The sequence below is a fragment of the Trichechus manatus genome, unplaced genomic scaffold, assembly GCF_000243295.1.
Source record: "Trichechus manatus latirostris isolate Lorelei unplaced genomic scaffold, TriManLat1.0 scaffold00080, whole genome shotgun sequence".
NCBI lineage: Eukaryota > Metazoa > Chordata > Mammalia > Sirenia > Trichechidae > Trichechus > Trichechus manatus.
The window spans coordinates 8,031,370-8,046,781 of NW_004444016.1; the positions used below are offsets into that span (position 1 = coordinate 8,031,370).

Here is a 15,412-nt window from a genome sequence, read left to right on the forward strand (position 1 = left end):
GCAGCATCCACCTGGAGGTGATCGTGGACAAGCCGCTGCAGGTTTTCCATGTGGAGGTGGAGGTGAGGGACATTAACGACAACCCGCCGGTGTTCGGGGTAAAGGAACAAAAGCTGTTTGTTTCAGAATCCAGAATGCCAGATTCACGGTTTCCGCTAGAGGGCGCATCGGATGTAGATATTGGAGCTAACTCCGTTTTAACCTATAGGCTTAGCGCTAGCGAATACTTCACACTAGATGTAAATTCAAAGAACGAGGAGAATAAACAGGTTGAGCTCGTGTTAAGGAAATCCTTGGACAGAGAGGAAGCACCTGAGCATAACTTATTCCTGACGGCCACTGATGGAGGCAAACCTGAGCTCACGGGCACTGTTCAGCTGCTGGTCACCGTGCTGGATGTGAACGATAATGCTCCCAGTTTCGAACAGTCTGAATACGAAGTAAGAATATTCGAAAACTCTGACAGTGGAACAGTAGTTATCAGAGTTAATGCTTCTGATCGGGATGAAGGAGCGAATAAGGAAATTTCATACTCGTTTAATAGCCTTGTTCCATCCATGGTTTTTGCCCAGTTTAGCATAAATTCAAATACTGGAGAAATAACAATTCAAAAGAATTTGGATTTTGAAAAAGTGAATTCATATAAAATCCGCATTGATGCCACGGACAAAGGCCACCCCCCGATGGTGGGTCATTGTACAATTTTAGTAAAAATCTTAGATATTAATGATAACATCCCTCAGATTATCTTGACTTCATTGTCCCTCCCGGTCAGGGAGGACGCTCCACTTGGTACAGTCATCGCCTTGATCAGCGTGTCCGACCAAGATGCTGGTGCAAATGGGCAGGTGATCTGCTCCCTGACGCCCCACGGCCCCTTCAAGCTGGTGTCCACTTTCAAGAATTACTATTCGCTGGTGCTGGACAGCACCCTAGACCGCGAAAGCGTGCCATCCTACGAGCTAGTGGTGACAGCGCGGGATGGGGGCTTGCCTTCCCTGTCGGCCTCAGCCAGCATATCCGTGGAGGTGGCCGACGTGAACGACAACGCGCCGGCGTTTGCGCAGCCGGAGTACACGGTGTTCGTGAAGGAGAACAACCCGCCGGGCAGCCACATCTTCACGGTGTCAGCGCGCGACGCGGACACTCAGGAGAACGCGCTGGTGTCCTACTCGCTAGTGGAGCGGCGGGTGGGCGAGCGCGCGCTGTCGAGCTACGTGTCGGTGCACACCGAGAGCGGCAAGGTGTACGCACTGCAGCCGCTGGACCACGAGGAGCTGGAGCTGCTGCAGTTCCAGGTGAGCGCGCGCGACGCGGGCTTCCCCCCTCTGGGCAGCAACGTGACGCTGCAGGTGTTCGTGCTGGATGAGAACGACAACGCGCCGGCGCTGCTGCCGCCTGGGTCAGGCGGCCCAAGGAGCGCAGAGAGCGAGCTGGTGCCGCGGTCTGTGGGCGCTGGCCATGTGGTGGCGAAGGTGCGAGCGGTGGACGCCGACTCGGGCTACAACGCGTGGTTGTCATACGAGCTGCAGCCAGCGGTGGGCGGCGCGCGCAGTCCGTTCCGCGTGGGTCTGTACACGGGCGAGGTGAGCACGACGCGCGCCCTGGACGAGGCGGACGCGCCGCGCCAGCGCCTGCTGGTGCTGGTGAAGGACCACGGGGAACCGCCGCTGGTGGCCACGGCCACTGTTCTGGTGTCGCTGGTGGAGAGCGGCCAGGCGTTGAAGCCATCGTCGCGGGCGTCGGCGGTCTCTGGGCGGCCTGAGGCGGCGCTGGTGGATGTCAACGTGTACCTGATCATCGCCATCTGCGCAGTGTCCAGCCTGCTGGTGCTCACGCTGCTGCTGTACACGGCGCTGCGGTGCTCGGCACCACCCACAGAGGGCGCGTGCGGGCCGGGGAAGCCCACGCTGGTGTGCTCTAGCGCGGTGGAGAGCTGGTCGTACTCGCAGCAGAGGCGGCAGAGGGTGTGCTCTGGAGAGGGGCCGCCCAAGACCGACCTCATGGCCTTCAGCCCCAGCCTCCCACCGTGTCCAGCGTCAAAGGATGTAAGCGAACAGCAGGATTTAAACGCCAACGTAAGTCAACTCATATTTTGCAATTAAAAATTCTTTAGTTGGAAGTTTTATAATTATTTCCAACGTATTTCACATTTTTTGTTCTGTTTGCCATAATTTTGCAGTCGTTCTCGGTTCAAACATTATTGCATTTTTTAAAAAATATTTTAAAATAGTAATTAGTTCTCAGTGCAATCAGATATTGGTAAGCATACATTACAACTTGAGTTTCCAGTCAAACTCAAATTTACTTGGAAAAGTTTCCTTTTTGCTGACTATTGATTAAAACAAACAAACAAACCCGTTGCCGTCGAGTCGATGCGGACTCATAGCGACCCTCTATAGGACGAGTAGAACTGTCCCATATGGTTTCCAAGGAGCAGCTGGTGAATTCGAACTGTTGACCTTTAGGTTAGAAGCCGAGCTCTTAGCCAGTAGCCACCAGTGCTTTCTTACTTCAATTATTTTCCATTTTATATATTTTCTTATGATTACTTGTATTTTTTACTCTCAGTCCATCCATCCTATTTTCTCCATTCTTTTTAGTGTCTAGTAGTTATAAGTGTCTGTAGTGTTCATATAATGCTATTTTAAGTGGTTTAATGATAAAGTACTAAATAGTAATTTCTTCCTTTTCAAGTTGTTGATGCTTTCCCAATATGATGTCATTTATGAATTTTACTATTTTAAGATATGCTTTTACTGTCAGATAAATTTTTATAGTCATGTCAACAATTTAAAATATTTTTTGAGGATCTCTGTATAGTAAATAATTGTTTTTAGTCTGAAAAACACCTGCTAAACTCTATCAGTATTGAGTCAGTTACTATCAGTTCTTTGTTACTAAGTTGGAAAATTACTGAAAAATATTTAACAGTTAATTTGCATTTTTATATGACTTAAAAGATAAACATTTTGGTCAGAAAAGAGTACCTATGAATTAATCCCAACTTTGCTGACCAAAACTTATAAACCATTATTACACAGAATATTCAAGACGATCAGGACTCACTGTCAAGAAAGAAGCTTTAGTATTGTAGAGTTAAACTGTGAAAAATTATCTATTTAAAACCCTATGAAGCACAGTTTCATTCTGACACTTATGGTCTCACCATTAGTCAGTAATGGCTTAATGGCGACTGGTTTTTGTTATTAATATATTTCTTAATTTATCCTTTTATGTAGCAATAGTGTAATCTTTTATTCCCCTTTCCCGACTCTCAGTAATTTGAAAGCAGTATGATTTTGTGGTTGGTTTTACATTTCTTTCAGTGCTTGTCAGTGCCTAACATTTTGACTGGTAAAAACATGTTACATAAAAAGAATCTTTTAAATTATAGTCCTCAACTTTAAGGGCTTTGTGTTTTTTATATGCTTGTGTTTATTGTACTGATTTAATAGAATGAAGTATTTTTCCTTTTTGAAAGTGATCTTACTCTTACATTTTCTATTTTGTCTAATTCTCAGGTATAAATTTGCTGAATCCGCCTCCTAAATGTTTAGTTGGTTTTTACAAAATACCATAAGTATAAATAAGGGTCCTTTCAACCACTTACCACTGTATTTGACAACTCCCTTCACTTCATGTCAGTTCTATGGTTCTCCAACTCTCTAATTGATATTTAAATTTCATTTTGGGGGTGTGCTTTTCACACTGTGTCTTGGATATTAATACTTATCGCTATTCCCTCTAGGGTAATGCTTTTATCTACCAACTACTCCTTTAAAATGAAGGGTATCAGAGCTTAGTTATTAAGTACTGTGGGTTCTGATGCTCCCTGGATTCAAATCCCACCCTTCAGTAGGACATTTGTTATTTTAACACCTGATTTCACAATTATGCATGGTAATAGTAACACCTACTGGATAGAATTTTTGTATCAGGTAAGTTAATATTTGTAAACTGCTTATAACTGAGTCTGGTTAATGGTAACTGCGTAATATTTATTATTACTCCCAAGAGGAAAAGAAGTTAATGACTGGAAAAAGAAAACTTAAAATGTCAGAAAGCCATCATTATAGCCATTCATATCAATCTTATTTTATGTAAAAATGATTTTTCATGAAGTCACCACGACAACCCAGGCAGTCTCAATATTTTGAATGCTGTGTGATAGAATGAAAAAAAAAAAAAAGATCTAAAAGTCAGTTTTTCAGATGGTAAGTGAAATTAGCAGCACAGATGTGTAAACAATTTTTGGGTCTAGGAATGTTATTTAAATGCTCCTCAGGGAAAACATAGATTACTTTATGTTGACAGTGATTGTTTTTGACCATATTTAAGCTTCTCTCAGATCTTTCAGAGACCTGAGTAAAGAAAACCAAACCTGTTGCCATCGAGTTGATTCCGACTCATAGCGACCCTATAAGACAGAGTAGGACAGAGTAGAAGTGCCCCGTAGGGTTTCCAATGAGCGCCTGGTGGATATGAACTTCTGACATTTTGGTTAACAGCTGTAGCTCTTAACTACTATGTCACCAGTGTTTCTGAGTCCTGAGTAGGTGTTTGAAATCTTTGTGTTCTTTTGCATCAATAGTGTTTTCTCTTTCTTAAAATTAAGTACACAATAAATCTTTGAGAATTAGACTAAGGAATTCAGACTCTCTTCAAAAGTAAATCAGTAGCTATCCAAAGATTTTGAATGAAAGAAATCAACACCATGGTTCAGGACGGTGTTTCAAGGGGCTAACAAGGTTAGGGTGGATAAGGAGATAAACTAGGAAGGTACTAAAATAATCAAGGATACTTCAAGGATATTAGTTAAGTAATATCTTTGATTATTTAGTTAAAAGCTCCTCTTAGGTTGGTAGCAGTAAGAATATGAAAGAAAAGATAGATATGCAAAAACATCGATGGCTCAGGTAACTGTGATAATTTTGGCTTTAGACTTGGGAAGCACTAAAATCAAGATGCAACTTTGGACTATGTGAGAAGAGCTCACAAGAGCGCTTTCCTTGTTAAGTAGAACACTAGGAAGAAAAATAACCTCAAGTGTAACTTTTAAAAAAGAAATTTCCCTAAGTACTAAGAATGAACAATAATGAAATAGAAACGTATTATGCAAAGCCATAGTATAAACTGTATTGGGGAGTGTAAAGAAGAGACAAATTCTCATAAATGATAGGACTTAGAAAGCATATAGCTGTAAAGGAACTCAACACAGTTCTTGAAACAGGTTATATAAACTCCAATAAAGATAAAAAGTATAGAATATTTGTTCCCACACAATACCTTAAAGCAGATTCCTATCTTTCTTAAGATATTTAACATATCTTCAATTTCTAAAATTATTTAAGAAAAATACTACTTCCTCATTTTCGTTGTGTCCTGTTTTCAGACATGAGAATGTTTCTCTTTTGCCAGTAAATTTCTGGGATTCTAGAGGGCCTAGGGATACTGAATCATGGAGATCTCTTACACCAAAATGCTGAATCTAGGAATACGGGGGCACCTGCATTCCAGAGCAAAAGAATTTTCCAATTTAAAATTCATAGTTGTTTAATCACTTTTATTATCACTTCATTTCTGTCACTATTTTAAAATTGGCAAGTTTTCTAGGCATAAGAAAACATAATTAGCCTGACTAAACTTTCAGAGGCAGTGTATTCCCTACGAATGCCTCCAGCAAACGTGAGAAATGTAGTCCTCTATTTAAAAAATAAACAATTAATTAAGAAAAAGTCAGATGACGAAATAAAAGGAAGTAGGATGTTGCTAGAATATTTATTCATGGAATTTGTACTTACTCTTTGGGCCACGTGATGTCACTCTCCGCCACGAATTTCTCTCTGATTCGAGACAAATAAAGCCATCCATTTTCCCACTGAAAAGAGGCTCCACTCTTTTTCTCTCTGCGGGTGCTGAGCGATGGCGAACACACCAGGACTGGACTGAAGCGATTAGAAAACTCTTAATTTTGAGACAATTTTTGCTAATTAGAAAAAAGCTTGAGTATTTGAAATGTACTCAAGTCGAGGCGACCCAGGGGCCAGGTATCTGCTGCTTTTGCTTCTGCTCCTCGCCTCCTGGAAGCCAGCGAGAGGCCAGGTCCGCTACTCAGTCGCCGAGGAGGCCAAACACGGCACCTTCGTGGGCCGCATCGCGCAGGACCTGGGCCTGGAGCTGGCGGAACTGGTGCCGCGTCTTTTCCAGTTGGATTCCAGAGGCCGCGCGGACCTTCTGGAGGTGAATCTGCAGAACGGCATTTTGTTTGTGAATTCTCGGATCGACCGCGAAGAGCTGTGCGGACGGAGCGCGGTGTGCAGCATCCACCTGGAGGTGATCGTGGACAAGCCGCTGCAGGTTTTCCATGCAGAGGTGGAGGTGAAGGACATTAACGACAACCCGCCTGTGTTTCCGGCGACACAAAAGACTCTGTTCATCCCGGAATCCAGGCTGCTTGACTCTCATTTTTCGCTAGAGGGCGCGTCCGATTCAGATATCGGGGCCAACGCTCTGCTGACTTACAGACTGAGCCTCAATGAACATTTCTCACTGGACGTCCCAGTCAATGACGAAGAGGCAAAACCTCTTGGACTTGTATTAAAGAAGCTTTTAGACAGGGAAGAATCTCCGGAGCTTCACTTATTTCTCATAGCCACTGATGGCGGGAAGCCCGAGCTGACTGGAAGTGTTCAGTTACTTATCACGGTGCTTGACGCCAATGACAACGCCCCGACTTTTGACAAAACACTCTATAAAGTCAAATTACCAGAAAATGTTCCTAACGGAACATTGGTAATTAAACTGAACGCCTCAGATTTAGACGAAGGCTCGAATGGAGATATAGTATATTCATTCACTAATGATGTTCCTCTAACCGTAAAACATAAATTTCACATAGACCCCATAAGTGGGGAACTTACAGCAACAGGACATATTGATTTTGAAGAAAGTAAAGCCTATAAAATCCGAATAGAGGCTATTGACAAAGGCCATATACCACTGGCTGGTCATTGTACAGTTCTGGTAAATATTGTAGATGCTAATGACAATGCTCCAGAGTTGACTGTCAAAACGCTCTGGCTCCCTGTTAAAGAGAACGCACAGCCAGGCACTGTCATCGCCCTAATCAGCGTGACTGACGAAGACGAAGGTGTAAATGGGCAGGCGACCTGTTCCCTGACACCCCGTGTCCCTTTCAAGCTGGTATCCACCTTCAAGAATTACTATTCATTGGTGCTGGATGGCGCCCTGGATCGCGAGAGCGTGTCTGACTATATGCTGGTGGTGACGGCGCGGGACGGGGGCTCTCCTTCTCTGTCGGCCGCGGCCAGCGTGTTCGTGGAGGTGGCCGACATGAACGACAACGCTCCCACGTTTGCACAGCCCGAATACACGGTGTTCGTGAAGGAGAACAACCAGCCAGGTTGCCACATTTTCACGGTGTCGGCACACGACGCGGACGCGCAGGAGAACGCGCTGGTGTCCTACTCTCTGGTGGAGCGGCGGGTGGGCGAGCGTGCGCTGTCGAGCTACGTGTCGGTGCACGCCGAGAGCGGCAAAGTGTACGCGCTGCAGCCGCTGGACCACGAAGAGCTGGAGCTGCTGCAGTTCCAGGTGAGCGCGCGCGACGCGGGCTTCCCGCCTCTGGGCAGCAACGTGACACTGCAGGTGTTCGTGCTGGACGAGAACGACAACGCACCGGCGCTCCTGCCGCCTGGGTCAGGCGGCGTGAGAGGCGCGATGAGCGAGCTGGTGCCGCGGTCAGCCGGTGCGGGCCACGTGGTAGCGAAGGTGCGCGCGGTGGACGCGGACTCCGGCTACAACGCGTGGCTGTCATACGAGCTGCAACCAGCAGTGGACAGTACGCGCAGCCCGTTCCGCGTGGGTCTGTACACTGGCGAGGTGAGCACGTCGCGCGCCCTGGACGAGGCAGACGCACCCCGCCAGCGCCTGCTGGTGCTGGTGAAGGACCACGGGGAGCCGCCGCTGGCTGCCACGGCCACTGTGCTGGTGTCGCTGGTGGAGAGTGGCCAGGCGCTGAAGACGTCGTCGCGGGCATCGTCGGGCTCCACGGGCCAGGAGGTGGCGCTGGTGGATATCAACGTGTACCTGATCATCGCCATCTGTGCGGTGTCCAGCCTGCTGGTGCTCACGCTACTGCTGTATACGGCGCTGCGGTGCTCGGCACCGCCCACAGAAGGCGAGTGCGGGCAGGGGATGCCCAAGCTGGTGTGCTCCAGCGCTGTGGGGAGCTGGTCCTACTCGCAGCAGAGGCGGCAGAGAGTGTGCTCTGGGGAGGGGCCGCCCAAGACCGACCTTATGGCCTTCAGCCCCAGCCTTCCGCCCTGTCCTGGATCTGCAGATGAAATGGGAGATGCACATACTTCTACGGACTCTTCAGGGAAGGTAGGTTGCTCTAGTATTTTATTTATTCATTTATTTTAGTGTTGACATTAAAAAAAAATGACTTCACACTGTAAAATTAAATACTCTGTTTATTCTGAATCTCTCCCAGATCTTTCTCTTTTAATCACAGAACATCCGATACTTGAACTTTAGAGGTTTGTGTGTTTTGACTCTCCGTTTGAGACCCATTCTGAATTGTGCATGCAACAGATGGGTATTGGGTGTGGAGTCAATTTTATTTAGTATCTGTTATGCGAGTCGCATTGAATGACTGACCAGAGCCTCCATAGCAACTGAAAAGTATTAGGTGTTAAAACCAGTTCAGTTGTTACACATTAAGTATACTTTAACACCACTCCATATTTTATTCATTTCTAAATCCCACGTAGCATTTTAATCTAATTATATTTTTATAAGAAACACCATGGGAGAAATAAATAGTAATTCTTACCTTGTTTACTTGTTAGTTTCTATTTTCCCCTGGGCAGAAACTGTGTGCACATGGTTGTTCAGCACTGTTCAATATCTATCTAATACTTCAACAAGTAACTTCCAACAAACCCTAGAAAAGAGTTGCTCTACTTTAGGAAGCTAATTCTGACCATAAATGTTACAAATACAGTAATTTCAACTTGTATAAAATATGTGCCTAATTATCTGACAATGTAGACCATAAGAATATGTTGATTGAAGATTTTTGTACACCTGAAATGTTTCTTGAAAAGTTTTATCTGATATTGGAAAAAATACTTCCTGACAGATACTTTCTTTCCTCCAGAAGACCTTCTCTTTTTTTACTGAAAATTCCTCAGTTTAGTGATAAAATGCCAAGGCATACAAAGATATACCTACACTGCACACTATGACTTCTCTTGAAATTCCTGTTCTGGAATTAAAAAAAAGAAAAAATACTTCCACCAGTTTAGATGAGGATTTTCTTCTTCTCTCAGTAGTCCAAAAGACAGAGCTCTGTAGAAGAGATGGTGCACTTGTAGTTGCTACATGTTACAATTATATATCCTGGACTGTAGTTTACGATTTTCAAATTGGTGGTTCTCTACATTCTACATTTAGCGCAACCTATCTTTTTATTTTCTAATTTATTTTTTAAAAGCTTCTGATGAGTTTTTTTTTATGTGGTTTATATTTCTTTTTCTCTTTCAGCTATGTTATGTTGTGTCAGATATTTTACACAGTATTCTTTAATTAAAAATTTAGTGAAGCAAAATCAGAGTGACCTTGAGAATAGAGCCAGAATATAACCATGAAAATGCAGGTAAAATTCATTTGAAATAAAATATTTCAGAATTTTTCTTTTCACCTATAGAACACATGTTTGCAATACACTACAAAGCAATCTATTTTTTCTACTTGTTTCAAGACTCTCTGAGCTTCTATAGCCAAACCTTTGTAGATTTGTCAACTAACAACTCAACTTAAATCCAGAATCCAGAATTATACCGTCAAATATCTCTGGCCTTGTACTTTTTTTCAGGTTCCATATGCCAGATGAACTTGGGCTCATGTATATGATGATGTAACATGAATTGAAATGTTGATTTGCCCCCAAAACAACTTCCCTAGTCTCTTAGAGCTAGTATCATTTATTGAGTACTTACTCTGTCTTCCATAATTATAAAATATATAGGTGGCTGGATTATTGATGGCTGGAGTTGACATAATTGGTAATTTAGTCCTTTATATTAATCTTTATTCTCTCCCAGAACGTGGGCTGTCATCATATACAAATTCTCAGAAGAGCTGTGAACACCTTGTTGCTCTTAATAGAGCGACAAACTCTTAATGACAACTAAAAGAGTTCAAAATTATTGATTTCTTTAAAATTATCTTTTAAAATAATAAAATAAATTAAAGAAGTTAACCTCTGGATAAGGCCAAAGGTCCTATTATTAAATTTCCTTTTTTTTTTTTGAAAAGGAGAAACGTGAAGTTTTAAAAAAAAAATTATTGTACTTTAGATGAAGGTTTAAAAAAGCTAGCTTCTCATTAAACTGTTAGTACACATATTGTTTTATGACATTGGTTAACAACCCCATGATATGTCAGTACTCTCCCTTCTCGATCCTGAGTTCCCTGTTATCAGCTTTCCTGCCCCCTCCTGCCTTCTAATCCTTGCCCCTGGGCTGGTGTGCCCCTTTAGTCTCTTTTTGTCCTATGGGCCTGTCTTATCTTTGACCAAAAGGTCAATCTCAGGAGTGACTTCATTACTAAGCTAAAAGGGTGTCTGGGCCATGCTCTTGGGGTTTCTCCAGTCTCTTTCAGGACAGTAAGTCTGGTCTTTTTTTGAGTTAGAAGTTTGTTCTACATTTTTCTCCAGAAACCTGAAATTTTTTCAGTAGCATAGATATTAATGGAGAATTTTAGTTACTGGATGCTTTATTCCAAGAACCTTTGAGTGAAAAATATTTTTATTGCAGGCAGTGATAAAAAAAAAAACTTTACTGGTATTGATAAACTATTAGATAAATTCCTGAACTGTATCTTTTGGGTATTTGGAAAGCTTAAATAGTAACAAAGATGAAAGCAGCTGTCTCTGAAAGTAGAAAATATAAATTTGTAAGTTATTTTATTTAGAATCATAATTAAGATTTTTTATCCATGTAAGCTGTATATCATAAAATGAAACTTCTTTATATATGACTGATTTTTCAATAAAATAATTTTTCTGCTTTCTTAAAGACAGGAGATACAAACCCTCAGCCTATGCAATAGCAATAATAAAGCATTGTAGAATGACAACATTTTTATAGGTAACCATTTTCCCGAAGAGCCAATTTTGATCTTGACCATCATGAAAACATAAATGTGGTCAAGTGGAGGCCTCAGAGTACTTACCATTTGCAAAGCATTCATTTTCAAGGTACTATCCTGGTCTCTTAATATGCCATAATTACTATACCAATGTTATGGAAGTGGAAACTGAGACAGATGTTAAATGATTTTCTTAATCACATGGCTGTAAGTTGGACAATAGTAATCAGTATGGAGAAATGTCTGATGTTGAAGCCTACAGTCTAATGATGTCCAAAACTTAGGAGTTGTGAACATCTTACAGAGAATTGGTGTCTTGAGATTAGTGTCTAAATACGGTGTTGAATCTCAAAATAATGACAAAGAGAATTGAAATGTGATATAACTTAAAGAGACCTAAACTTGTCATCCAACAAAAAACTAGTACAGTCAGTATTATACAGCTATTAAAGACATTTTGAAATTCAGCTAATGATAAGCATGTGGTTAGGGAGGGTAATAGTTCTGTGAGATTCTGTTTCAAGAAAACTTCGGACTTAGGTTCAACATTTATTTTTCCATTCAAAATGGTACAATATGAACCCTTAAAAGATCACAGAAATAAAAATACGCAAATATAAATGTAAAAAATATGAAACAAAAGTTGTTAAACTCACCGAATTGTACTTACACGTTAAGCCACCGGATGTCGCTGTCTTCCACAAAATGATTATTTAGAACAAAGGCGTAAATCACTGTTTCTCAAGGAGTACATTCTGAGATCTCAGCGTTTCAAGAAGATTGGATGTAAGAAATCGAATAGGAAATTTCGAAGGTTGTGTGCTCCTCAAGACAGCTGACTCATCGATTTGTATAACAGGAGAAAGGTACGATGTTGGTTTTCAGGCCTAGCTGTCAGGGAGCCCAGCGTCTGCTGCTGTCGCTTCTGCTCCTCAGAATATGGGAGGCGGGGCGCGGCCAGGTTCACTACTCGGTCCCGGAAGAGGCAAAACATGGCACTTTCGTGGGCCGCATTGCGCAGGACCTGGGCCTAGAGCTAGCGGAGTTGGTGCCGCGCCTGTTCCGGGTGGTGTCCAAAGACTGCGCGGACCTTCTGGAGGTGAATCTGCAGAACGGCATTTTGTTTGTGAATTCTCGGATCGACCGCGAAGAGCTGTGCGGGCGGAGCGCGGTGTGCAGCATCCACCTGGAGGTGATCGTGGAAAAGCCGCTGCAGGTTTTCCATGTGGAGGTGGAGGTGAGGGACATTAACGACAACCCGCCGGTGTTCTCTGTAATAGAACAAAAGCTCTCAATACACGAATCTCGACTGCTTGACTCCCGATTTCCGCTAGAAGGCGCATCTGATGCTGATGCTGGAGAGAACGCAATGCTTACTTACAAACTCAGTCCAAATGAGTTTTTCATTCTTGATATTATAAACAAAAAGGACAAAGGCAAATTCCCAGCACTAGTTCTGCGAAAACTGCTGGACCGCGAAGAAAATCCTCAGGTTAAATTATTACTAACCGCAACTGACGGAGGCAAACCTGAACTCACTGGATCTATTTCTCTGCTGATCCTGGTGTTGGATGCCAATGATAATGCCCCTATATTCGATCGACCTGTTTATGAAGTTAGGATGTATGAAAATCCAGCAAACCAAACGTTAGTAATAAGGCTAAACGCTTCTGATGCGGATGAAGGAATAAACAAAGAAATGATATATTCATTTAGCACTTTGGTCCCATCCAGTATAAGAAGGAAATTTCTAATTAATGAAACAACGGGAGAAATAAGAGTACATGACGGTATTGACTTTGAGGATAGTAATACTTATGAAATTCATGTAGATGTAACAGATAAAGGAACCCCACCTATGATTGGTCACTGCACCGTCCTAGTGGAAATCCTGGACGAAAACGATAATCCACCTGTGGTGGCTGTCAATTCTTTGTCTCTCCCGGTCAGAGAGGATGCTCAGGAGGGCACCGTCATCGCCCTAATCAGCGTATCCGACCGTGACTCAGGTGTCAACGGGCAGGTGACCTGCACCCTGACGCCCCGTGTCCCCTTCAAACTGTTGTCTACTTTTAAGAATTACTACTCACTAGTGCTTGAAGGCACCCTGGACCGCGAAAAAGTGTCGGCCTATGAGCTGGCGGTGACGGCGCGGGACGGGGGCTCTCCTTCTCTGTCTGCCACAGCCAGCGTGTCCGTGGAGGTGGCCGACGTGAATGACAACGTGCCCGCGTTCGAGCAGCCCGAGTACACTGTGTTGGTGAAGGAGAACAACCCGCCGGGCTGCCACATCTTCACGGTGTCCGCGCACGACGCGGACGCTAAGGAGAACGCGCTGGTGTCCTACTCGCTGGTGGAGCGGCGGGTGGGCGAGCGCGCGCTGTCGAGCTACGTGTCGGTGCACGCCGAGAGCGGCAAGGTGTACGCGCTACAGCCGCTGGACCACGAAGAGCTGGAGCTGCTGCAGTTCCAGGTGAGCGCGCGCGACGCGGGCTTCCCGCCTCTGGTCAGCAACGTGACGCTGCAGGTGTTCGTGCTGGACGAGAACGACAACACGCCGGCGCTCCTGCCGCCTGCGGCAGGAGTCGCGGGCGTCGCAGTGAGCGAGCTGGTGCCGTGGTCTGTGGGCGCGGGCCACGTGGTGGCGAAGGTGCGCGCGGTGGACGCCGACTCGGGCTACAACGCGTGGCTGTCATACGAGCTGCAGCTGGCGGCAGGCGGCGCGCGCAGCCCTTTCCGCGTGGGTCTGTACACGGGCGAGGTGAGCACGACGCGCGCCCTGGACGAGGCGGACGCGCCGCGCCAGCACCTGCTGGTGCTGGTGAAGGACCACGGGGAGCCGCCGCTGGCGGCCACGGCCACCGTGCTAATTTCACTGGTGGAGAGCGGCCAGGCGCTGAAGGCTTCGTCGCTGGCGTTGGCGGGCCCCTCAGGCAGGGAGGCGGCACTGATGGATGTCAACGTGTACTTGATCATCGCCATCTGTGCGGTGTCCAGCCTGCTGGTGCTCACGCTGCTGCTGTACACGGCGCTGCGGTGCTCGGTGCCGCCGACAGAAGGAGCGTGCGGGCCGGGGAAGCCCGCGCTGGTGTGCTCCAGCGCAGTGGGGAGCTGGTCGTACTCGCAGCAGAGGCGGCAGAGAGTGTGCTCTGGGGAGGGGCCGCCCAAGACCGACCTCATGGCCTTCAGCCCCAGCCTCCCACCCTGTCCAGTACCTGATGTGGAAGTGGAAGAACAGGCAATTTCAGGGGACCATTCTGGGAAGGTGGGTTATTACGTTTTTATTTTCATATTTTGTTTTGTGAATGTTTATTCTCGTTGTATGTTCTCAAATATAATTCCAGGAATATCTTTTTTTTTTTATTGTGTACGCTGTTTCTCCTCAAATATGTCTTGTAGCACCTACTGTAATATACAGGTGGTCCCTGATTGTCGATGGTGTTCCCTTCGGTCGACTCCGTCTGAAGTCGGTTGTGGTGTAAATCAATACCTTTTTTGTTCGTTTATTTTCTTTTAATTATTATTGTCTTTTACTATCAGCAGCTTTTATATATCTGATCTTTGTTTGCCCTGGGGGTTGAAAAATTACATATGAACTTACAGATATATTTCAATACATAAATACATAAAAAATACACACGTCATAAAAATTTACTGCAGAGAATGAAGAAGAGTTGAACTATGTCGGCATTTTGTCAGTTGTGGTAATAACTCCACTCATGGAAGGTTCTGTATCATCTGGATTATCCCCGGGAATGGGCATAGGGTTTCTAGTTAGAAGATTAATGAGAGTTTTCTGTATGGTCCTTTTCTTTTTTTCTTCTTGTATTTCACAGTAACATCTCACTTTTTCCTGTATCTGCCTTTTGACTTTAGCGAAGCAATCAGCATTTGAGTCCACGTTTTCAAGCAGCCAAAGCCCCTAAATAGTTTAGAAAAAAAACCAGCTAACCCTTTCACTGTAAAAATTTTTGACAACTTCTCTTTCCTCTTCCTTATGATTTCTTTCTTCTTCAGCATTTCTTTCCTCTTCAAAATCCGTTAAGTCTTGATCTGTCAATTCCCCTTCTTTGTGATCTATGAGCTGTTCCACATGGGGAATATCAAGTTCTAAATTTAGCTTTCTTGCCATATGGAAGATTTTTCCATCAATCTCTTCCATCATATTATCCTGATCAAATGCTTGGAGCATGTTCACATGACTCAGCAACTTTTCCATATGCCCTGTATG

At 44.4% G+C, this 15,412-nt stretch overlaps 3 protein-coding genes across 3 annotated transcripts in view; all 3 read left to right on the forward strand.

The window, feature by feature from the left end:
* The window catches only part of LOC101345985 (protocadherin alpha-8), a 2,476-nt gene extending 302 nt beyond the window's left edge, over positions 1-2,174 (forward strand). The window contains 1 exon segment of the mRNA XM_023735622.1: positions 1-2,174. This exon segment is cut by the window's left edge and continues 158 nt beyond it. Coding sequence (XP_023591390.1) covers positions 1-2,105 — 2,105 coding nt within the window. The 3' untranslated portion in view covers positions 2,106-2,174.
* A 3,841-nt stretch (positions 2,175-6,015) lies between these two features.
* On the forward strand, positions 6,016-8,762 carry LOC101346238 (protocadherin alpha-9). Its single transcript, XM_004381159.2, has one exon. It carries the CDS (start codon positions 6,019-6,021, stop codon positions 8,446-8,448), a length of 2,430 nt encoding a protein of 809 aa, XP_004381216.2. The 5' UTR covers positions 6,016-6,018; the 3' UTR covers positions 8,449-8,762.
* Positions 8,763-11,545: 2,783 nt separating this feature from the next.
* The window catches only part of LOC101350070 (protocadherin alpha-C2), a 195,284-nt gene continuing 191,417 nt past the window's right edge, over positions 11,546-15,412 (forward strand). Inside the window, exon 1 of the mRNA XM_012556890.2 lies at positions 11,546-14,446. Within this exon, the coding sequence (XP_012412344.1) occupies positions 12,053-14,446 (2,394 nt within the window). The 5' untranslated portion in view covers positions 11,546-12,052. The remainder of the gene's footprint in view (positions 14,447-15,412) is intronic.